Below are 23,705 nucleotides of genomic sequence, written 5' to 3'. Positions count from 1 at the left end.
CGACGCCTAGGCGTCGCCTTAGAGACGCCTTAAAAACATAGCAAGAAACAATTCAAACTGCCGATGGTACAACTCAGCCAATCAAAGGAACTGGAGTAGTTCAATGTACGACAAATATTAAGCTATCATCAGTGCTACACGTACCGGTATTTCCTGTGAATTTACTCTGTCTAAACGCATTGGTTGATCAAATAGATTGTCATGTAATCGTTGACAGATATGTATTCCTGATTCAGGAGAGGCTGAGTGGAAGGAAGATTTACCGGTATTTCCTGTGAATTTACTCTCTCTAAACGCATTGGTTGATCAAATAGATTGTCATGTAATCGTTGACAAATATGTATTCCTGATTCAGGAGAGGCTAAGTGGAAGGAAGATTGGGAACGGAACCAGATGTAGAGGCCTGTGGTACATGGACCATGAATCCGGCTAGCAAGGAGGTTCAGCACTAGCTGCAACACAAAATTGTCATGATGCATAATTGTAGAATGAGACATGTAGCGTTTGATAAAAATGAGTAAGTTTTTCCAGATGTAATGAGTGGAATTGATAAGAACAATCTTAAGTGTAAAGCATGTGAGTATGCAAAACACACTAGAACCATCTATGTAAGTAAGGGGCTCAAAAGTATATCCCCATTTATGCTTGTGCACTCTGATGTGTGGACAGTGGCGGCGGACCCGGTAGGGCAAGGGTTAGCGGCCGCCCTACCTTGATTTATCCGGTGCAAGAAGGGTGCGCGCATCGGCGCAGCGGCGTTGCCAATGGCAAGTGACCAAAGCCTGCCCTACCTCAGCTTTTGTCCGTCCTCCGCCACTGTGTGTGGACATGTCCTATTTCCTACTCCCTCCGTTCCGAATTACTTGTCGAAGGTATGGATGTATCTAGATGTATTTTAGTTCTAGATACATCCATTTCTGCGACAAGTAATTCGGAACGGAGGGAGTATATCGGTGGGATGAAGTATTTTGTGACATTCATTGACTGTTACTCACGAATGACTTGGGTGTACCTTATGAGGCATAAGGATGAAGTGCTATCTTCTTTTCAGAATTTCTCTGCATATGTTAAAACTCAGTTCAAGGTGCAGGTCCAAATGCTCAAATCTGATAATGGGACAGAATACATCAACAAGTTTTGGGGGTTCCTGTCTGGTAAGAGTATTCTACATCAGACATCATGTCCAGACACTCTACCTCAAAATTGTGTAGCAGAGAGGAAAAATCGCCACAGCTTAGAAGTGGCTCTATCATTGATGTATACCATGAATGTTCCAAAATTTCTCTGGAGTGAGCCAGTGATGACTGCTACGTTTCTTATAAATCGCATGTCTTCAAGAATATTAAATATGAAATCTCCTTGTGAATTATTGCTTTTTTTAGGGGAGTGAATTATTGCTAGGTGAGAACAAGTTGGTGATTCCTCCCAAGGTGTTTGGCTGTACTTGTTTTGTTCGAAACCACAGGCCCTTGGTAAGAAAACTTGACCCAAGAGCTGTTAAATGCATCTTCATTGGCTATCCTACTGGACAGCGAGGATATAAATGCTGGAGTCCCTGCGAACGGCGCACATTTGTAAGTCTTGATGTTACCTTCTGGGAATCTAACCCCTTTTATGGTGAGAAAACAGATTTGAGTGATGTATTTGAGGGGGTTGACCAGCTTGGATGTAGCTAGGGGAGTGTCATAGTCGATCTAAACCCGCCTGTTTGGGCATATGATGTATGATGTGTTTGACTGACCTATAACGGACGGTCGAACGTGTTGGGTACAATAGTGCACCCTGCAGGGATAAATCTACACAAATAGCCGTGTCCGCGGTTATGGGCGACTTGGATCTTGTTGACTTGATCATAGAACAACTTAAACCTTATAATCTTAAAACTTGCCAACTGTGTGAGTGCCTTGTGGAAGGTTCTTCCTCGTAGGAGATGCGAGAGGGAATAAAAGGTAGTGCCCTTTGCTTTTGTTTAAGCCTTCTTATGGGGACCCCCCCCCCCCCACACACACACACACACACACAATAATTAGATAAGTATTATTGGGGTAGCTCCAATAACACACTATAGGGATGATTTAGTGAGGAACCGTTGGAGATGCTCTAATAATATCAATGGCTTATGTTGCTTCCATAACAAGAAATGCATGCTGGAGCAGCCCACCCATCAGCTTTTGTTATCTCTTCGTCTTCCTCCTCTTTCTCTTTCGCCGGTGCTTTTAGCAGACAGCTGTTTCAACTCGTATGCCACGTGTCTACTGAAATTGTAAAGTAATGGTGTGGCAGCCACCATGGAAAAGCACTTACGGCACATGATCTGCACTGGTTACGACCCTTGGACAGTGGAAGGTTTACAACTTCACAGTTTTTAAGTTGAGAAGGAAAATCAGACTCAGAAACTACATTGCAGCTTCCTACAAAAGCTTCTCAGAGACAATATTACAGGAAAACACACGGGAGACGACTGCAACAACTCACATCTAGGTACAGAGCACGCACCTTTCTACTGTTGTACTTCAACTGGAAGTATCTATCCATGTGAATGCAGGAAACAGTGGAATCATCATATTCATGGTCACAAGAGATGGACAAACAGTGTGTCGAACAGCCAATATGAATGTAAGATTGCTCTCCATTCTGGTAATTCTGGAACATAAGGCAGTCTCAGGTAGATGCACATTACTGCCATATATCAGAATCGGTATGATGCATATTATTGATGCCCTAACAAAAAACTATTGCCAGCAGAAACTATATAACAAGTAGGTATTTTGATAGCAACAGATCATGGGATGCCACCTAATTCAAAAAGATTAGGCCTCCTTTGGTTTAGAGGAATTTCATAGGAATTCTAGAGGACAGGATTCTTATAGGATTTTTTCCTTTAGAGTCCTTTGGTTCATAAGAATGGATTCCTATTCCTACATAGGATTGGTTCCTATCCTCCACATTTCATAGGAAAATAAAAAAGAGCCTAGACTCAATGGAAAAATTCCTTTGGTGTCAACCAAATGACATCTTGTTTCCTATTCCTACTCATAGGATTTGAGATACATGTCATCTCATTTCCTACAAGATTCCTATTCCTATGATAATCCTATCCTATGAACCAAAAGAGGCCTTAAAGTGCCAATAAAATGTGTTCCATTGACATGGATTTACATATTAGCTCTTCTCGTTGCTAAACTACTCCGCATCCTATAAATCCTATGCAGTGAACACAATACTTTTTAGCATGGGGCGATGTAGAGTATATGCGCCGGCTTGGACAGAATTCAGCAACCGCTTAATTGAAACTCCTCCAGCATATAAGATAGCATACAACTATACTAGCGTTTTCAAACCATTATTCCTATGTGATTTTGTTCTCCCCTTGAGCTGTATATTCTGCATGAATACATAAGTTTTAAGCCGAACATGAATAGTCCACTAATGCAACACCTTAGAAAAATTTCTAGCCAGTATTCAATCATTTTGCTAACCCAAGGCAAGAGCTCCTCAGCACTAATTTTCACCGCATTGACACAACCCGCTTGATTTCATCTACCCTTTTTTCATTGAGGAGGATAACCCCAGGCCTCTACATCCATATATTATATATTATTAAAAACAATGCCAAGCAAAGTGAAACATTAAAATCAAACAAATCAGTTTACAAAAAATAAAGAGAAAACCGCTATCCACATTGGTCTGCCTCGCGGCAGGATCTCCATAATCCTGCCACAAACCTTATGACCCTGAACCATAATCCACCGCTCAAGCGACATGTGACTTAACAAAGGGCCAAAACTCCCACACAACCCCTTCAAGAAGGAAGCGGTGCTCGCGCGCCAATGTTAGCTGGTCTAACCACAAAGTCAAACATGGGCTATCACCCCTGAAGCAGAACTTTTAACCGACATCTTCAACTTCGATTCCGTCTAACTTATTTTGTGAAAGGGCCTAAGGTCATATTTTAAGCATCACATGTCCTTACAAACACATACAAACAAAAAAACAAAATTATAATCAAATCCTTGGGGGTGCCAAAGTCTTCTTCCTCCTGCATCCCCCAGAGCCGCACCATGAGCATAGCTCGATGCCGCCTATGGGCCTCCGCCTCGGCGGAGCAAACTATTTTTAAAACCAAGAGCTTGTAGAAGCAAAGGCCAAGAAGTCGTCAATGCAAACCAGGAGACGCCGACGGCCGCGATCTGCGAAGCAAATCGCCACTCGGAGAAGAAAATGCCGATAAGGGCCTGTAGAAACTCCGAAGACAACGAAAGACGGCCGAATCCAGATGGATCCACCGCAAACCTAAACCGATCGGATCCCGAAAGACCCGCCAGAGTTACATCCCCCCCCCACCCCCCGCGATAAGCAGACCAACAAATGGGGATGAGCAGGCAGAACATTATTCCTACACTGGAACAGTGCCGCCTTCTTGCTGCCCCAAACCAAACTCTATGACTCCCTAAAGAAAACCTGGAAAAAAATCACCCATGCCGTTGCGCGACAAATGTCGAGCTCGCCGATGTCCAGGATCGTGCATCGACTCCCTCTTCTCCGGTAACCTAGCGGTCACTGTCGAAGATCGCCACGCTAGATTGCCAGCGCCATCGTTGAGCACCGCCTGACGAAGACCGCCACTCGAGCACACATATACTTCGCCATCCCGCAACAGCCCTCCAACTCCTCCACAAGCAGGCAGGACCTCCCCGCCGCCAATGGCAACAGACAGGCTTTGCCCGACGACGTGCTCGGGCGGTGACGCGAGAGGGGGTAGATGGGGCGGCGGCTAGGGTTTTGGTATGTCTGCCTGGTCCACTCTTCCATGAATTGTAGTTTTGGTGTTATTATGGATTTTGTTTTAACTACCCAAAGTAAAAAAAACACTTCCATTACATCATGTCCAATTTTATGCCTCTAAAATTTAAGGCATCTCCAAAGCGGATTCTCAAACCACCCACAACCGTCCAAACTGCGCGGTCCGGACATGTTTAGCCATCCAACACGAGCCTGTATCGGTCCGCCGACCAGTCCGGGCGCGCTTTTTCCTGCAAACCCAAAAGAAACTTGGGGGGCTTTGTGTGAGTCCGGACAACAGCCACGTAGGACTCCGACACCCCCGGTCCACCCAAAACCCCTCGTGAACCCCGCACCTCCATCCTCCCATCTTTCTGTGCATCCGTTTTCTCTCTTGCCTTTGCCACCGCTCCACCACCCCATCCGCCCCGACACACCCTTGACGGAACTCGACGACTCCGTCGCCTCCATCGCTACGCCAGGGCTCCACGTTGCTTGTCCTCCCCCGCCATTCCACGCCTCTCCTCTCTCCGTCGCATAGGTACCATCCGCCCCTACGGTACTCACCATGCCCAGCAAGTGTTCAGTGAAATGCCCGTGCTAAATTCTTTTGTCCCTTCTTCTATGAAGCAATGGATTCGGATATGGACTACATATACGAGCACTATGTTGAGTCGTTTGACGGCTTGTCCGACGAGGACTACACAGATGAGACGGCGATGATGCAGGCGGTCCTTGCAAACGCGGAGCATGCGGAAGAGCATGTTCTCAATTTCAAGGGATTGATAAAGGTCATCGAGTGCTCAACCACAACATGGTGGGGGGCCATTTGAAGCTGATGGATGACTACTTTGCCCCGATTGTCCTAATCGCTGACAATTTTCGCCGCCGCTTTCGGATGCGAAAAAATATCTTCGATCCTCTCTACCATGGCTTCCGGGCCTTTGATGACTTCTTCGTCTTGAAGAAGGATATCGTGAGAAGGATTGGGTTCTCTGGTTACCAGAAGTGCACGGCCGAACTGCGGATGCTAGCATATGGCACGGCCACTGATTAGTGGAAGAGGATATCACGAGAAGGATTGGGTTCTCTGTTTACCAGAAGTGTACGTCCGCAACTGCGGATGCTAGCATATGGCACGGCCACTGATTCGTGGAAGATTTGATTGAGCAAATGAAGGAAGATCTAATTGAGCATCTGTGGGTGCAGGGCGGTTAAAGGGGACAACATTGTTGGAGTGTAATATTTAAATTTGAACTGCTGCCTGCATTTCAACATTTGAACATGTTTTAACTAAACTGAAACCAGATATGCGGCTACTTTGAGCGTGCGGATGTATGCGGACTTTAAAAAAAAATTGGGGTGGATGTATGCCGCTAGGTTTGGATGTTTCCTGTCTGCGGACGGATGCAGTGTCAGGATCAGCGTTGGAGATGCCCTTACATATCCAATATCAAGTCTCAGAACTACACAAACGTACGTATTTAACAGCCTTTCCGTATGCTCAAATGCATCCGAGATAGTTCAGTTGAGCAACCACACTTCACAACGTCATCACACCGAAGAGGCGAAGAATCAATAGAAAAGCGGTGGGTAAGAAAAGATCGCACCTTCGTGTTGTGCGCCGCACTAAGGTGGAGCGATCCAGCAAGGTCGGCCGTTCCTCGCAGCACGGCGCCGCGGGAGGCGGTGTCGACGACGGCGGAGAAGTTCCGCCCCATGAGCGCCACCTCGGGAGTCGGGGCCCCTCCCGCGGCCCCGTGGTGAACTCGGAAACGGAGCTTGGCAAGGCCGTTGAGGACGCGGCAGGAGATGCGGTGGGAAAAGAGCTGGCGCTCGCTGTCGAACTCCGATGTCACCCTGATGGGCGGCCGCCCACGCAAGAAACCGCGCTTTGACGGGGGTGGGGGTGTGGTTGGGCTTGGTGCGACGTGGGAGGTGAGACCATCCTCTTCCATTGGTGGGGGAGGGGGCGGTGCGGAGAGGAGCGCGGGCGCCGCCATTGGACGGGATGCGACGCGGAGGGGAGAGGTGGCAACAGGAGGAAAAAGAGGGACGGAATGAAGAGGACACGTGGCTATCCTTATGCACAGCAATCCAATGGTGGTCGATGGATATGGTCGACCTTGCCAATCGTTGATGCGGGCACGCGCGGCCCGCATGCTCGGCCCTGCTCGATCCTTTAGAGCATCTCCGACAACCGCGTCAAACTAGTGTCGCGCCAAAAAATTGTTCGTTTTAAGGCGCGCAACTGGTATTATGGCTTCAGTGGACGCGTAAAAACAGCGCGCGTGGCATATATAGTTCAGCGCGCGGGCTGAAACGGGATCACGTGAACAGAAAATTATTTAGGTTCACTGGAATGTGATTAATTTCTAAAAAAATTATACATGATTGATATACAAATTGCTCATGTTGTCCTAATTTTTCAAAATTTGTAGAGTTATGGAGTTACAGAAGTATGGTCATTGTTTGAATCATTACAGACTATTCTGTTTTTAACAAATTCTGTTTTTGTTACATTGTTTACTTGTTTTAACGGATCAATGGTTTGTATCGGGGGGTATAAATCATGGTGAAGTTAGAATACAGTAGGTGTTATGCAATAATAAAATATGAATGTGTTTACAACAGTACCTAAAGTGGTGATTTGCTTGTTATACTAACGGATATCACGAGTTTTCTCTTGAGTTTTGTGTGGTGAAGTTTTCAAGTTTTGAGTGAGATCGTGATGGATGAAGGAATAAGGAGTGGCAAGCGCCTAAGCTTGAGGATGCCTGAGGTACCCCAAGGTAATATTCAAGGAGACCCAAGCATCTAAGCTTGGGATGCCCCGGATGGCATCCCCTCTTTTTCTACCAACCATCGGTAAATTACTTGGAGTTATATTTTTATTCATCACATGATATGAGTTTTGATTGGAGTGTCGTGTATTATATGAGTCTTTGCTTTGTTTAATCTTTAGTTTGCCACAATCATCTTTGCTGGACACACCTTTTGGAGAGAGACACACATTATTCATGATTTGTTAGAATACTCTTTATGCTTCACTTATATCTTTTGAGTTAGGCAATTGCTTTAGTACTTCACTTATATCTTTTAGAGTACGGCGGTGGTTATATTTTAAGAAAATAGTTGCACTCTCATGCTTCATATATATCATTTTGAGAGTTGATAATAGTAATGGCAATATGTACAAGTTATGAAATTAGTCCTGATATGATAGGTATTCAAGAGGGTATAATAAAAAACTTTCATGTAGATCACTGAATATGATAAGTTTGATTCCCTGCAATAGTTTTGTGATATAAAGATGGTAATATGTGGGAGGTACTAGTTAATGACTGTGGTTTAGTAAGAATATTTGTGTTAAGGTTTGTGATTTCCAAAGCATACACGTATAGTCTCTCATTATGCTAAGAAGTTGGAGCATGATTTATTATTGAGTGTGTTTCTTTGTGTGAAGGTCGGGGCGCGCGATGGTTAACTCCTATCAACCTCCCCCTAGGAGCACGCGTAGTAGTACCTTGATTAGAGGGATAATAAACTTTTGCCATAAGTATGTGAGTTCTCTATGACTAATGTGAGTCCATGAATTATATGCAATCTCACATTTCTACCATTTGCTAGCCTCTCGGGTACCGTGCATTGTCCTTTCTCATCTCGAGATGTGGTGCAAACTTCACCGGTGCATTCAAACCCCATGATATGATATGCTTTATCACACATAAATCTCCTTATATCTTCCTCAAAACAGTCACCATACCTACCTATTATGGCATTTCCATAGTCATTCCGAGATATATTGTCATGCAACTTCCATCGTTCCTTTTTTTATGACACGCATCATCGTTGTCATATTGCTTTGCATGATCATATAGCTGACATAGTATTTCTGGCTCAGCCGCTATTCATCATTTTAATACATGTTATGCTAGATCATTGCACATCCTGGTACACCACTAGAGGCATTCATATAGTGTCATATTTTGTTCTAGTATCGAGTTGTAATTTTGAGTTGTAAGTAAATACATGTGTGATGCTCATCATTATTCATTATTAGAACATTGTCCCATGTGAGGAAATAAAAAATAAAAATAAATAGAGAGGTAAAAAAGATCCCAACAAAAAATGAGAGAAAAAGAGAGAATGGGCAATGCTACTATCCTTTTTCCACACTTGTGCTTCATAGTAGCACCATGTTTTTCATATAGAGAGTCTCCTATGCTTTCACTTTAATATAGCTAGTCGGAATTTTTCATTATAAATTTGGCTTGTATCTTCCAATAATGGGCTTCTTCAAATGTCGAGGTCTTCATGAGCAAGCAAATTGGATGCACACCTACTTAGTTTTCTTTTTGAGCTTTCATACACTTATAGATCTTAGTGCATCTGTTGCATGGCAATCCCTACTCCTTACATTGACATCAATTGATGGGCATCTCCATAGCCCATTGATTAGCCTCGTCGATGTGAGACTTTCTTCTTTTTTGTCTTCTCCGTATTAATCTCTATCACCGTATTCTATTCCACTCATAGTGCTATATCCATGGCTTGCACTCATGTATTGCATGAGGATTGAAAAAGTTGAAGTGCGTTAAAAAGTATGAACCAATTTCTTGGCTAACACCGGGGTGCATGTTTTATACTCTGTGTTAAGAAGATGGAGCATGACAAGGCTATATGATTTTGTAGGGATGACGTTCTTTAGCACTGGTATTTCGAAAGGCATGATTGTTCATTGGTATGCTTGAGTATTGATGTCTTTATGTCAAATTATAGACTATTGTTTTGAATCATTCGAATCTAAATATTCATGCCATAAAAGAAAGATTACATGATGAACATGTTAGGTAGCATTCCACATCAAAAATTCTGTTTTTATCATTTACCTACTGGAGGACGAGGAAGAATTAAGCTTGGGGGTGCTCGATATTCTCCAACGTATCTATAATTTCTGATTATTCCATGCTATTATAGTATCAATCTTGGATGTTTTATATGCAATTATATGCAATATTATATCATTTTTTGGGACTAACCTATTAACTTAGTGCCAAGTGCCAGTTGCTGTTTTTTGCCTGCTTTTGGTTCTTTAGGAAATTAGTACCAAACAAATTCCAAATGCCATGAAACTTTTTGACAATTTTTTTCTGAACATAAGAGACCCTGGATGCTTTGGGAAGAGGTCAGAAGGCGAATGAGTAGGCAACAAGGCACATGGGCGCGCCCAGGGCGGTAGGCACGCCCATGTGGCCTGTGGGCCCCTCGTTCCTCCTTTTGACCTAATTCCATCTCTAGAAATTCTCTAAAATCAGGAAACCAACAGAGAGCCACCCAAAAAATACATTTTCCGCTGCTGCAAGCTTCTGTTCTTGCGAGATCCCATCTGGAGGCATTTTCCGGCACTCTGCCGGAGGGGGAATCGATCATGGAGGGCCTCTACATCAACCTTGCTATTTGAGAAGTTTTTGTGCATTTTTGCATAAAAACAATTTTTTATGAGTTTTGATGCAGGTAATATATGTGAGACCTGGCTTATTGTCACATGTACATCTTATGCATGCTTGTTAAAAAAGGAGAAGTTTTGCATGCACGTGGCAAGCTTGGCCTAGACAGTACATGTATACATCATGTACACGTATTCGGGTATCTCGGCTGGCCGACAAGGTCACACGTGTACGTGCCCAAATACGTGCATTACCCTTGAAGAGAAAGAGAATGAAAATAAGTGTCATACATGTACAAGATACGTGAAAGATCTTCATGTTCATGCAATGAGTCGACTAGGTGGAGTACTAAAGTACCGCACAACCTCGGCTATATACAGCAGCTGGGACGTATCCGTATACTTGCACCTGCCGACAACCTCACACGTCTAGAAGCACCAGAGACAAGTCCATTTATAAGGAAGTATATCTACCGTGATTTCTTTCAAGACGCTCGTACATCCGATCTTCCATACATACGTATGGTGTTTCCTTTGCATTGCGCAGCGCTACAAGAAGATGATTAAAAGGAATAAGAAGATCCAGTGGCGCCGTGCCTTGTCGAACACCCAACCCCTTCTACCTATATATAGAGGAGGCAGACAACTCACCAGACCATAACCAACACGTAGCAGGGCACATCTCTTGTACGGGAGAACTTAGGCATGCAAAGGAAGGAGAGCCACGCGTACGACGGCCTTGCTCATGAGTCAAGAAGATGCACATACACACATGAGAAGACCGACCAGAGGATGTGCCGATGGGCAACGGCAGCTCGGTTGGGCTCGAAGCTGCGCCGACTGGCAACGACAACACAGTCGAAGGCCATGGAGGCCGCGACACAGCCCACACTGTTGAGTCTGTTAACAACCATGAAGACCTTCAAGATGTCCATATATGTGGGCATCACATGGACGTCCTCTTCTTTCCCTACGGTACTTACATATTATTTTTCATGTACAGATGCAATGGAGATGGCGGACAACACATCCAGCACAGATGGCCGAGGACGACACAGTGCTCTTCTCGTACTAAGTGCAATGAAGATGGCAGTCGACGTACCCAATGAAGATGACCGAGGACGATAGGGCGCCCTTTTCGTACCAGGTGCAATGGAAGCGACACCACCCGACTAGGAGACTACGTCGACACCGCCAGAGCTTGTCTACACCAAGCCCTTCATCTTCGTACGACGTGATCGGGTCTGGACGGAGCTAAACAATGAGGCATTAACCACGCCCCTCCATGATGTCACCTCTTTGGCACTGTGATATTGTTTCCTTGTCTTGGCGGACCACCGAATATGGTGTCTAGCTGAGACGAGGTACACTCTTCATGGCGTACAGGTCTTGGCGTGCAGGTGGCATGATCCTTGTCTCAACAGACCACCGAATACACATCTAGCTAAGATGAGGTATCAACCACGCCCCTTCGCGATGTCACCTTTCTTCGGCCCCACTATGTGTTTTCCTTGTCTTGGCGGAACACCAAATACGGTGTCCAGCTGAGATGAGGTGCACTCTTCATGGTGTACAGGTCTAGGTGTACAGGCGGCGTGCTCCTTGTCCTAGCATACCACCGAATACGACATCTAGCTGAGACAAAGCATCGACCACGCTCCTCCATGACGTCACCTTTCTTTGGCATCACAATGTGTTTCCCTTGTCTTGGCGAACCACCGAATACAGTGTCCAGCCGAGACGAGGTGCACTCTTCATAGCGACAGGTCTGGGCGTAGAGGCGGCGTGCTCCTTATCTTAGCAGACCACTGAATACGACGTCTAGCTGAGACGAGGCATCAACCACGCCACTACATGACGCCACCTTTCTTTGGCACCGCAATGTAATGCCCTTATCTTGGCGGACCACCAAATGCGGCATCCAGTCAAGACGAGGTGCACCCTTCATTGCATACATGTCTCGTTGTCATAGAGGCGGCATGATCCTTGTCTTAGCAGACCATCGAATACGACATCTAGTAGAGACAGGGCATCAACTACGCCCCTCCATGTCACCTTTCTTCGGCCCCATGGCGTGATCGTTGTTCTGGAAGACCATCGAATACGGCATCTAGCCAAGACGAGGCGTCCACTACGTCGCTCTAAGATGTTACCTTTCCCAGCCTCATGAGGCGGAGTCTTTGTCTTTGCAGACTGCCGTAACCTCAGTGTCTAGTCTAGACGAGGCGTGAACCACACTGGCCATGCCGATGCAAGCATTGATATGTCATCAACGTATCTATAATTTTTGATTGTTCCATGCTATTATATTATCTGTTTTGGATATTTTATATGCATTATTATGCTATTTTATATGATTTTTGGGACTAACTTATTAACCTAGAGCCCAGTGCCACTTTCTGTTTTTTCCTTATTTTTGAGTTCTACAGAAAAAGAATATCAAACAGAGTCCAAACGGAATAAAACTTTACGATGATTTTTCTTGGACCAGAAGACATCCACGGAGCTTGGAGAGGGGGCAGAAGAGTCCCGAGGGCTCCACAAGCCCTCAGGGCGCGCCCTAGCCGTGGGGCCCATGGGACTCCGCCAACCCTAACCTTTGGCATGTAAATTCCCAAATATTCCCAAACCAATAGAAGTGTCCACCAAAATACTTTTCCGCCACCACAAGCCTTTGTTTCCGCGAGATCCCATCTTGGGGACTTTTTTGACATCCTGTCGGAGGGGGATTCGACCGCGGAGGGCATCTACATCAACTCTATTGCCCTACCGATGAAGCGTGAGTAGTTTACCACAGACCCACGGGTCCATAGCTAGTAGCTAGATGGCTTCTTCTCTTTCTTTGATCTTTAATACAAATGTTCTCCTCGATATTCTTGGAGTTCTATCCGATGTAATATTCTTTTGCGGTGTGTTCATTGAGATCCTGGGAATTGTGGATTTATGATCAGATTATCTATGAATATTATTTGAGTCTTTACTGAATTCTTATATGCATGATTTGATATCTTTGTATTTCTCTTTGAATTATTGGTTTGGTTTGGCCAACTAGATTGGTTTTTATTGCAATGGGAGAGGTGCTTAGTTTTGGGTTCAATCTTGCTATATCCTCACCCAGTGACAAAGTAGGGGTAGCAAGGCACGTATTGTATTTTTGCCATCAAGGGTAAAAAGATGGGGTTTTCATCATATTGCTTGAGTTTATCCCTCTACATCATTTTATCTTACTTAAGGCGTTACTCCGTTCTTATGAACTTAATACTTTAGATGCATGCTGGATTGCGGTCGATGTTTGGAGTAATAGTAGTAGATGCAGGCAGGAGTCGGTCTACTTGACACGGACATGATGCCTATATTCATAATCATTGCCTTGGATATCATCATAACTTTGCGCTTTTGTATCAATTGCTCGACGGTAATTTGTTCACCCACCATTTTATTTTCCTTCAAGAGAGAAGCCTCTAGTGAAACCTATGGCCCCGGGTCTATTTTCCATCATATATTTTCAGATCTATAAACCAAAAAACCCAAAAATACCTTGCTGCAATTTATTTACTTTTACTTTGTTTTACGTTTTAGTAATCTTTTATGTCTATCTCTATTAGATCTCATCCTTGCAAGTAACCGTGAAGGGAACCCCTTTATCATGTTGGGTGCAGGTGTTTGATTGTTTGTGCAGGTGCATAGATTGGAGACTTGCGTGTATCTCCTACTAGATTGATACCTTGCTTCTCAAAGCTGAGGGAAATACTTATCTCTAATTTGCTGCATCACCCTTTCCTCTTCAAGGGAAAACCCAACGCAAGCTCAAGAAGTAGCAGGAAGAATTTCTGGCGCCGTTGCCGGGGAGATCTACATAAAGCCTACCAAGTACCAACCATAAACTCTCATCTCTTGCATTACATTATTTGCCAATTGCCTCTTGTTTTCCTCTCCTCCACTTCTAAAACTTTTTAGAAAAACATAAAAAACATTTGCCTTTCTATTCACCCTTCCCCAGTTCGTCTTTTCGTTTGTGTTTTGTTTGCTCGTTTGTTAGATTGGTTTCTCACCACCATGTCTGAATCTAGGGAGATTATCATTGGAAATTTTGAGGATCTTGCTAGTATAAATGTTGAGGAAAAACTTGGGTCTTGTTCTTTGGACCACGAAGCTACAACTCCTCCTAATTATAAAGCAAAAACTTTTCATGTGGGAAATGGTAATATTATTGGGAAAAGTGTTATTTAAGAAATCTTTGATTGTACGGGAACTATGCCTATTAATAAGATATATATTCTTCTTGATACAAATTGTTATGCGGATGCCATTGTCATGCTTATTGATAAATTAGAAAGAAAACTTGTGCACATCCATCCCGCTTTGCAAAAAGTGTTTTATGAACTCCCTAATATTAATCATCCTAAAGCTAAAAAGATTGCCAGTATTATGTTTATGCGGGAATTTGATTTTATAATACAAGAGCCCAGGGAAATTTTTGCTTTTTATAATAAAGATATTGAACACCCTCCAATTGAAGAAATTCTCCATGACAAAGAAACTTTGCATAGTTTGGAATCTAGAGATTATCAATCTTATAGTAATAATCTTAGGAGGAGATTACCCTACTCAGAAATTACTCAAACCATGTACCTTGAGATTTATGATAAATTTGATTGGTTGACAAGGGGAATTTATGTAGGATTTAACGATGATTGGTTGGAAGAAATGACAAGGGAACCCATTAAAAATGAGATACGTATTTTGTATGATGATATATATGGTGACGATCCAGACTATGGGTTTATGAATGTCAAAATCACTAATTAGAGTCCTTTTCATCAATTAAGTTTTACATACTAGAAAGGAAAGAAAAGAAAAGAGAGATTTGTTAAGAAACATTTTGGAAGATTTGATTAAGAAGGAATTGCATGACAATACCTAGATCTATGTTTTATGCCTAGCTAGGAGCGTTAAACAATAGCACTTGTTGGGAGGCAACCCAATTTTATTTTTAATGTTTTTTGATCTTGGTTCTATTTTTCAATAAATACAAATTATTACCTATGTAATAATTGTGTTTTGGTGTTTTAATTAGCGTTTGAGCCAAGCAAGACCTTTGGGATGGTCTACAGTGATAGATGACTTGATCTTGCTGAAAAACAGAAACTTTTGCGCCCAGGAAAACAATTTTGAAAAATCACAGAAGAGTGTTTTTGATCTGAATATTTTACACAAGATTTATATACAAATTGCCTAGGTTGTCCTAATTTTTCAGAATTTGTGGAGTTACAGAAGTATACAAAGTTTTCAGATTGCTATAGACTGTTCTGTTTTTGACAGATTCTGTTTTCTATGTGTTGTTTGCTTATTTTGATGAATCTATGGGTAGTATCGGGGGGTATGAACCATGGAGAAGTTGGAATACAGTAGATATTACACCAATATAAATAAACAATTAGTTCACAACAGTACCAAAAGTGGTGATTTATTTTCTTATACTAAGGATCTCACGAGTTTTTTGTTGGGAAGTTTTCAAGTTTTGGGTAAAGATTTGATGGACGACGGAATAAGGAGCGGCAAAAGCCTAAGCTTGGGGATGCCCAAGGCACCCCAAGGTAATATTCAAGTACAACCAAGCATCTAAGCTTGGGTTTGCCCCGGATAGCATCCCCTCTTTCACCTTCATCTATCAGTAAATTTACTTGAGGCTATATTTTTATTCACCACATGCTATGTGTTTTGTTTGGAGCGTCTTGTATAATATGAGTCTTTGATTTTTAGTTTGCCACAATCATCCTTTCTGTACACACCTTTTGAGAGGGACACACATGAATTGCAGATTTATTAGAATACTCTATGTGCTTCACTTACATTTTTTGAGCTAGGCAGTTTGCTCTAGTGCTTCACATATATCTTTTTAGAACACGGTGGTGGCTTTATTTTATAGAAATTGTTGAACTCTCATGCTTCACTTATATTATTTTGAGAGTCTCCAAACAACGTGGTAATTTTCTTAGCTTATGAATTTAGTCCTAATATGTAGGCATCCAAGAGGGATATAATAAAAAGTTTCATATAAAGAGCGTTGAATACTATGAGAAGTTTCATTTCTTATGATTGTTTTGAGATATAAAGATGGTGATATTAGAGTCATGCTAGTGAGTAATTGTGGATTGGTAGAAATACTTGTGTTAAAGTTTGTGATTCCCGTAGCATGCATGTATGGTGAACTGTTATGTGATGAAGTCGGAGCATGATTTATTTTTTGATTGTCTTCCTTATGAGTGGCGGTCGGGGACGAGCGATGGTCTTTTCCTACCAATCTATCCCCCTAGGAGCATGCGTGTAGCACTTTGTTTCGATAGCTAATAAATTTTGGCAATAAGTATGTGAGTTCTTTATGACTAATATTGAGTCCATGGATTATACGCACTCTCACCCTTCCACCTTTGCTAGCCTCTCTAGTACCGCACAACCTTCACCGGTGAATTAAATCTGCCATATACTTTCCTCAAAACAACCACCATACCTACCTATTATGGCATTTCCATAGCCATTCCGAGATATATTGCCATGCAACTTCCACCGTTCCATTTTATTATGACATGCTCCATCATTCTCATATTGCTTTGCATGATCGTAAGATAGCTAGCATGATGTTTTCATGGCTTGTCCATTTTTTGATGTTATTGCTATGCTAGATCATTGCACATCCCGGTACACCGCTGGAGGCATTCATATAGAGTCATATTTTGTTCTAGTTTTGTAGCGACCAGACCTCAAACGATCTAATCTCTATGCTTAGGTGTCATCCCTGGATCAGTAATGCTGACACCACACAATACTTGAAGGATTTATAACGGAGTAGCAATCACACACTTATTACATCGAGTGTCTCAATAGAGAACTTATTACAATAAATATGGCTTAAGGCCATCTAATAACGATAACAGCGGAAGGCTTGAAAGATAAGTGAGTCCATCAACTCCAACGGCATCACTGAGTATAGAACCACGACCTAAGAACTCCTTAATCGTCGTCTGAAAAGTCTGCAACATTAACGTTGCAGCCCGAAACGGGTCAGCACATGGAATATGCTGGCAAGGTAACACATCGAGAGTAATGGAATAAAACAGCTATACTATATGCATATTTGGCTGGTGGAAAGCTCTATGGTTACAGTTTTGCGTAAAGCCAAATTTTCCCTACTGCAAAGGAATAAATTTTATTTAACTATCATGGTAGTTGTTAAACATTGAGAATGGTTGACAGCATCCTCAATCCCAATTAAGCATCATCATTAACAAAACCCACCAAAATTAATTTAGAGTAACATGTTGAGATTCACATGATAATCCAAGTACTAGATACTCAAGATGTCCATAACTGGGGACACGGCTAACCATGATTAGTTTATAGACTCGATCACCTCCGTTTGGTTTCTCACACTTCATGGTGTTTGAGAAGACGGATGACCGAGACATAGTCTTTCAGAAGCGCTAGCACCTTACGATGGATAGAACGTTACACCTACTTTCCCCTACATCTACTAGTCTACCCTGTAAGAGTTCGCACGACTTAATCAACTATGCTAGATCCCATAATAGCTTGTGGCTGCACACGGAAGTTTCTAGTATGAAAAATCTCATGATCCCTTTGGGCCTGGGTGGCGGTCCATAAAGAAAAACAGGCAATCCTGGAATACCCAGGTACCTCAATCCACCCAGATGTGTGTTTAAGTTGCCACCTTAGATAAACCATTAATTAACAAACTCACATCTGTCATGGATATCACTCACCCAATCCACGTCTACTAGCATAGCATGGCATAATAGGCAAACGTAGAAGTAACTCCCAAAGGTTTGAAAATAAATAGGTAATAGGTACTACCTCAAATACTTCCCATCCCACAATTTAATTAGATCCTAATCATGCAACGTTTGAGGATTGATCTAATGCAATAAAATTGGGTAGTAGGAGGTATGATCAAAGTGTTACTTGCCTTGCTGATGATCCGCGAAACCTAGAGATTCGAAGTAACAGGCGGCGCACTCCTGGTATTCTATCGCAGACAAACTAACAAGCATACAATAAGTATTCATCTAATGCACAGGTAAAACTCAAATAAGAGATCTAACCAGAAGGTTCAACTTAAGAACTCCGGTTTGCAAAAATAATCAAATCAAACGAGGCAACGAAAGTCAAACGGCAAAAGAAACAGGCTTCGTTTACTACTCTGGATCTAGGGCAATTTTTACAGTGGCAAAAACTTGTTTAAGTTGGTTAAACGGATAGAGGGTTTCGAGACGAAACTCCAGGCGCTTGAATCGCCTGATTCCGATAAACGAGCGAAAAGTTATACTAAAACGAAAATCGGATCAGGAATCGCGATCAGAAAAATCGCGGATTTAATCCGAGAAAAACAAAAACGACGAACGTTCGCTAGAACGGACGAACGGACGAACGCTCGCTCTTTAAATAAATCGGAAAAACCAATATATTTAAAAAACCGAAACTAAAAAAACGAACAAAACCGTCGGAAAAACCGAATGGTTTTTTGGAAAAAAACCGGTGTCTATAAAAAAAACTACCGGCAACTCCGGCGGCGGCGACGCAGCGGCGGGGCGGCGGCTAGGGTTTTTTTGGGGAGGCTCCGGGCTGGGCTCCCCGGCTTATAAAGCCCGATCGGGCCTGGTGTCCAGGTCGGACACGGCCCGTAGGCCGGTTGCGTTTTTTTTAAATATTCCGCGCAGAAAAACAAATAAAAGAAATACTAAATGGACTCCAAAAATCCCGAAATAAATTTTTCCGGGCTTCTAAAATCAAGCCGCACAAGGTGAACATTTATTTGGGGCCTAAATGCAATTTTGAAAAACGCACATTTTTCCTAAATTCAAATAAAATACCGAAAACTCCAAAATAAAATATTATTTGATTTTATTATTAAATCCTCAATATTTATTTATTTTGGTAAAGTCATTTTATTCCCTCTCTCATATTTTTGTAATAGAAATAATTAATGATAAAATAATCCTATTCTCGAAATTTGAGAAAACTCAAATATGAAAATAACGAAATCCCCAACTCTCTCCGTGGGTCCTTGAGTTGCGTAGAATTTCTAGGATCAAAACCAAAAGCAAAATTAAATATGATATGCAATGATGATCTAGTGTATAACATTCCAAATTGAAAATTTGGGATGTTACAAACCTACCCTCCTTAAGATGAATCTCGCCCTCGAGATTCGGGTTGGCTAGAAAATAGGTGAGGGTGGTCCTTGAGCAAATCTTCCTCTCGCTCCCAGGTGGCTTCATCCTCCGTGTGGTGGCTCCACTGAACCTTGCAAAACCTGATAACCTTGCTGCGGGTGACTCGACTAGCATACTCTAGAATCTTAACTGGTTTCTCCTCATAAGTCAAATCATTATCCAACTGAATTGCTTCCAATGGCACAGTGTCTCTCAAGAGTATGTCAGCCATCTCCGCGTGGCACTTCTTCAACTGAGAAACGTGGAACACATCATGAACTCCTGACAATCCTTCGGGCAATTCCAACTTGTAGGCCACTTCTCCCATACGTTCCAATACTCGGTATGGTCCTACAAACTGTGGCACTAACTTTCCCTTAACACCAAAACGCTTTATTCCCCGAAGTGGGGATACTCGAAGATAAACTCTTTCTCCGACTTCGTAAACTGTCTCCTTGCGTTTAGAATTTGCGTAGCTCTTCTGTCTGGACTGGGCTACCTTAAGCCTATCACGAATCAATTTCACCTTCTGTTCAGACTCCTTAATCAAATCAGGTCCAAACAACTGGCGGTCTCCAACTTCATCCCATGACAACAGTGTCCTACACCTCCTTCCGTACAAGGCTTCAAAAGGGGCCATCTTTAAACTGGATTGATAGCTTTTGTTGTAAGAGAACTCTGCATACGGCAAATTCTCATCCCAACTAGATCCATAATATAGCGCACAAGCTCTCAGCATGTCCTCCAAAATCTGATTGACTCTCTCGGTCTGTCAATCTGTCTGTGGATGAAAAGTTGTGCTGAACTCTAGCCTGGTACCCAAAGTTTCGTGCAACTGATTCCAGAACTTTGAGGTAAACTGGGTTCCTCTATCTGATACTATACTCCTCGGAACTCCATGTAAGCATACAATCCTGGTCATGTATATCTTTGCCAACTTAGCACTGGTGTAAGTGGTCTTTACCGGGATGAAATGAGCTACTTTCATCAACCGATCAACTACAACCCAAATCGAGTCATAGCCGGAACGAGTCCTGGGTAATCCCGTGATAAAGTCCATGCCTAACTTATCCCACTTCCATTCGGGTATCGGCAATGGTTGTAGCAATCCTGCTGGCTTCTGATGCTCTGCCTTTACTCTCTGACATACATCACATACTGCTATGTACTCCGCAATATCCTTCTTCATTCCGGTCCATCAGAAAATATCCTTCAAATCCAAATACATCTTGGTATTTCCTGGGTGAATCGAATATGGTGAATCGTGTGCCTCTTGCAGAATCAACTTCCCGATCCTCGGGTCATTGGGCACATAAACACGGTCTTCAAACCATAGGGTGTCGCGCTCATCCTCACGAAATCCTTTAGCCTTTCCTTCGCTCATTTTCTCCTTTATAGAGGCAATATCCTTGTCAGTCTTCTGAGCTTCTCTAATTCTATCCATCAAAATTGATTGAATCTCCAATGCTGCTACATAGCCTCTCGGTTCTATTTTCAAACATAGTTCACGAAGATCCTCGGCTAACTCCTTTGGTATTTCTCCCGTCATTAGTGTATTAACATGGCTTTTATGGCTCAATGCGTCAGCTACTACATTAGCCTTTCCGGGATGGTAATGCAATCTCATATCATAATCCTTGATGAGCTCCAACCATCTCCTTTGTCTGAGGTTTAACTCCTTCTGCGTGAAAATGTATTTCAAACTCTTGTGGTCCGTGTACACCTCACAATGATTTCCAATGAGGAAATGTCTCCATGTTTTCAATGCATGCACTACGGCTGCTAACTCCAAATCATGCGTAGCATAATTCAATTCATGGGGTTTCAATTGTCGTGAGGCATATGAAACAGCTCTCCCTTCCTGCATAAGCACTGCTCCAAGTCCTCGTCGTGAAGCGTCGCAATACACCTCATAATCCTTGGTCTGATCTGGCAAAATCAACACTGGTGAAGTAACCAAGCGTTTCTTCAACTCCTGGAAACTAGCCTCACACTCCTCAGTCCATATGAACTTGGTATCCTTCTTTAACAACTCCGTCATAGGCTTTGCAATCTTGGAGAAATTCTCAATAAATCTCCGGTAGTATCCTGCGAGCCCAAGAAAACTCCGGATCTCTCCAACTATGGTTGGTGCTTCCCACTTGGTCACGGTATCAACTTTAGTGGGGTCAACTGCTATTCCTTCTCCGGATATAACGTGTCCGAGGAATCCTACTTCCTTCAACCAAAACTCACATTTGCTGAACTTGGCATACAACTGATGTTCTCTGAGCTTCTCAAGTACCAAACGCAAATGTTTCTTATGCTCCTCTTCATTCTTCGAGTAAACCAGGATATCATCAATGAACACCACAATGAACTTATCCAAGAACTCCATAAACACTTTGTTCATCATGTTCATAAAATAGGCAGGTGCGTTAGTCAGACCAAATGACATAACGGTATACTCGTACAGCCCATACCTGGTGGTAAAAGCCGTCTTAGGTATATCCCATTCTCGAATCTTCAACTGGTGGTATCCTGATCGCAGATCGATCTTGGAAAATACCTTAGCTCCTTGCAATCGATCAAATAGATCATTGATCATTGGTAGTGGGTACTTGTTCTTGATCGTTACTTCATTCAACCCACGATAATCAACAACCATCCTTAACGATCCATCCTTTTTCTCCACTAGAAGTACTGGTGATCCCCAAGGCGACGAACTTGGGCGAATGTAACCTTTATCTAGTAACTCCTTAATCTGCTTCTTAATCTCTACCAAATCCTTTGCAGGCATCCTATATGGTCTCTTTGATATTGGCCCGGTGCCTGGCAAAAGCTCAATCAAAAACTCAATATCTCTATCCGGTGGCATGCCTGGCAACTCCTCTGGAAATACTTCAGGGAAATCCCTTACCACTGGTACTTCCTCCTGCACAACTCCTGTTAAACAATTTACTTGAGTCCCTTTTGGCATATGTCGGGATACATACTTGATCCTTCTTCCTTCCGGGGTGGTAAGCAAAATTGTCTTACTGGCGCACTCGATGTTTCCTCCATACATCGACAGCCAATCCATACCCAGAATTACATCCAATCCTTGTGATTCCAAAATGATTAAATCCGAGGGCAACACATGCCTACCTATACTCAATGGCACTTGAAAACATCCTTGACTGGCCATATACTCCGCTCCTGGTGAGCTTACTAGCATAGGTGTTCTAAGAACCTTAGTGGGCAGGTTATACTTATCCACAAATCCCCTTGATATGTATGAATGCGATGCACCGGTATCAAAAAGAACGAGTGCAGTAAATGACTTAACCAAAAACTTGCCGATTACGGCATACGGCTGCTCTTCAACCTCCTCCACGTTAATGTGGTTCACCTGTCCCCTGTTGAAAGGGTTCGGCTTCTTCCCAGAGCTTCCATTGCCATTTTGGCCTTCAGGACATTCATTGGTATAATGTCCGGTCTTCTGACACTTAAAGCAAGTGACTTGGCTCAGGTCTTTCTTGGCTGGGGTTGATGGGTTGGTACGGTTCTGGCCGCTGCTTCCTCCATTGCCATTACCATTCTTGGTGCCGTTGTGATTGTGCGAGCTACCTCCTCCATGTGTATGCTGAAAATGTCCTCCCGATCTAGGGGTAAAACGTGGCTTCTGCTGAGCTCCAGAATTTTACTTCCCTTGTCCATACTTCCTCTTGCGGTTCTCAATTTGCTGCTGCTTGCCTTCAATCATAAGAGCACGATCTACCAACTCCTGGTAGTTGTTGAAGGTTGCTATCATCAACTGCATGCTCAACTCATCATTCAGTCCTTCCAGAAACTTCTCCTACTTAGCTGCATCCGTAGCAACATCATCTAGGGCATATCATGCTAATTTACTAAAGTCCTCCACATAGTGGCCAACTGTTCGTCCTTCTTGGCGCAAGTTGAGAAACTCACGCTTCTTCATGGCCATAGCATCCTGCTGAAACATGGGCAGTACGAAAAGCCTGCTGAAACTGGTCCCATGTGACAGTGTCGATAGGGAAAGTGGTTGTGAAATTCTCCCACCATGATGCCGCGGGTCCTTCAAGCTGATGTGCGACAAACTTCACCTTATCCGCATCTGTGCATCCTGCTGTGGTCAACTCTCTGGCTGTCTTGCGGAGCCAATCATCTGCTACTATCGGCTCGGTGCTACCGGAAAACACCGGCGGATTCAGCCTAAGAAAATGGGCTAAGTGATCAATAGGTGGTGGTGGTGGTGGTGGGTT

The 23,705-nt window shown here is 43.0% G+C and overlaps 1 protein-coding gene across 2 annotated transcripts in view; it reads right to left on the bottom strand.

The window, feature by feature from the left end:
• The window catches only part of LOC119300778 (outer envelope pore protein 37, chloroplastic-like), a 29,559-nt gene extending 22,696 nt beyond the window's left edge, over window positions 1-6,863 (bottom strand). The window contains exons 1-2 of one of the 2 annotated variants that reach the window (XM_037577665.1): window positions 6,393-6,863; window positions 2,497-2,643 (exon numbers count right to left, since the gene is read on the bottom strand). In XM_037577665.1, the coding sequence (XP_037433562.1) occupies window positions 2,497-2,643; window positions 6,393-6,785 (540 nt within the window). In that variant the 5' untranslated portion in view covers window positions 6,786-6,863. The remainder of the gene's footprint in view (window positions 1-2,496; window positions 2,644-6,392) is intronic. The other variant, XM_037577666.1, reaches the window with a different exon arrangement.
• Between the last annotated feature and the right edge of the window lie 16,842 nt (window positions 6,864-23,705).

This window comes from Triticum dicoccoides, chromosome 5A (genome assembly GCF_002162155.2).
Source record: "Triticum dicoccoides isolate Atlit2015 ecotype Zavitan chromosome 5A, WEW_v2.0, whole genome shotgun sequence".
Taxonomy (NCBI): domain Eukaryota; kingdom Viridiplantae; phylum Streptophyta; class Magnoliopsida; order Poales; family Poaceae; genus Triticum; species Triticum dicoccoides.
This window is presented reverse-complemented; position numbering and strand designations above follow the sequence as displayed.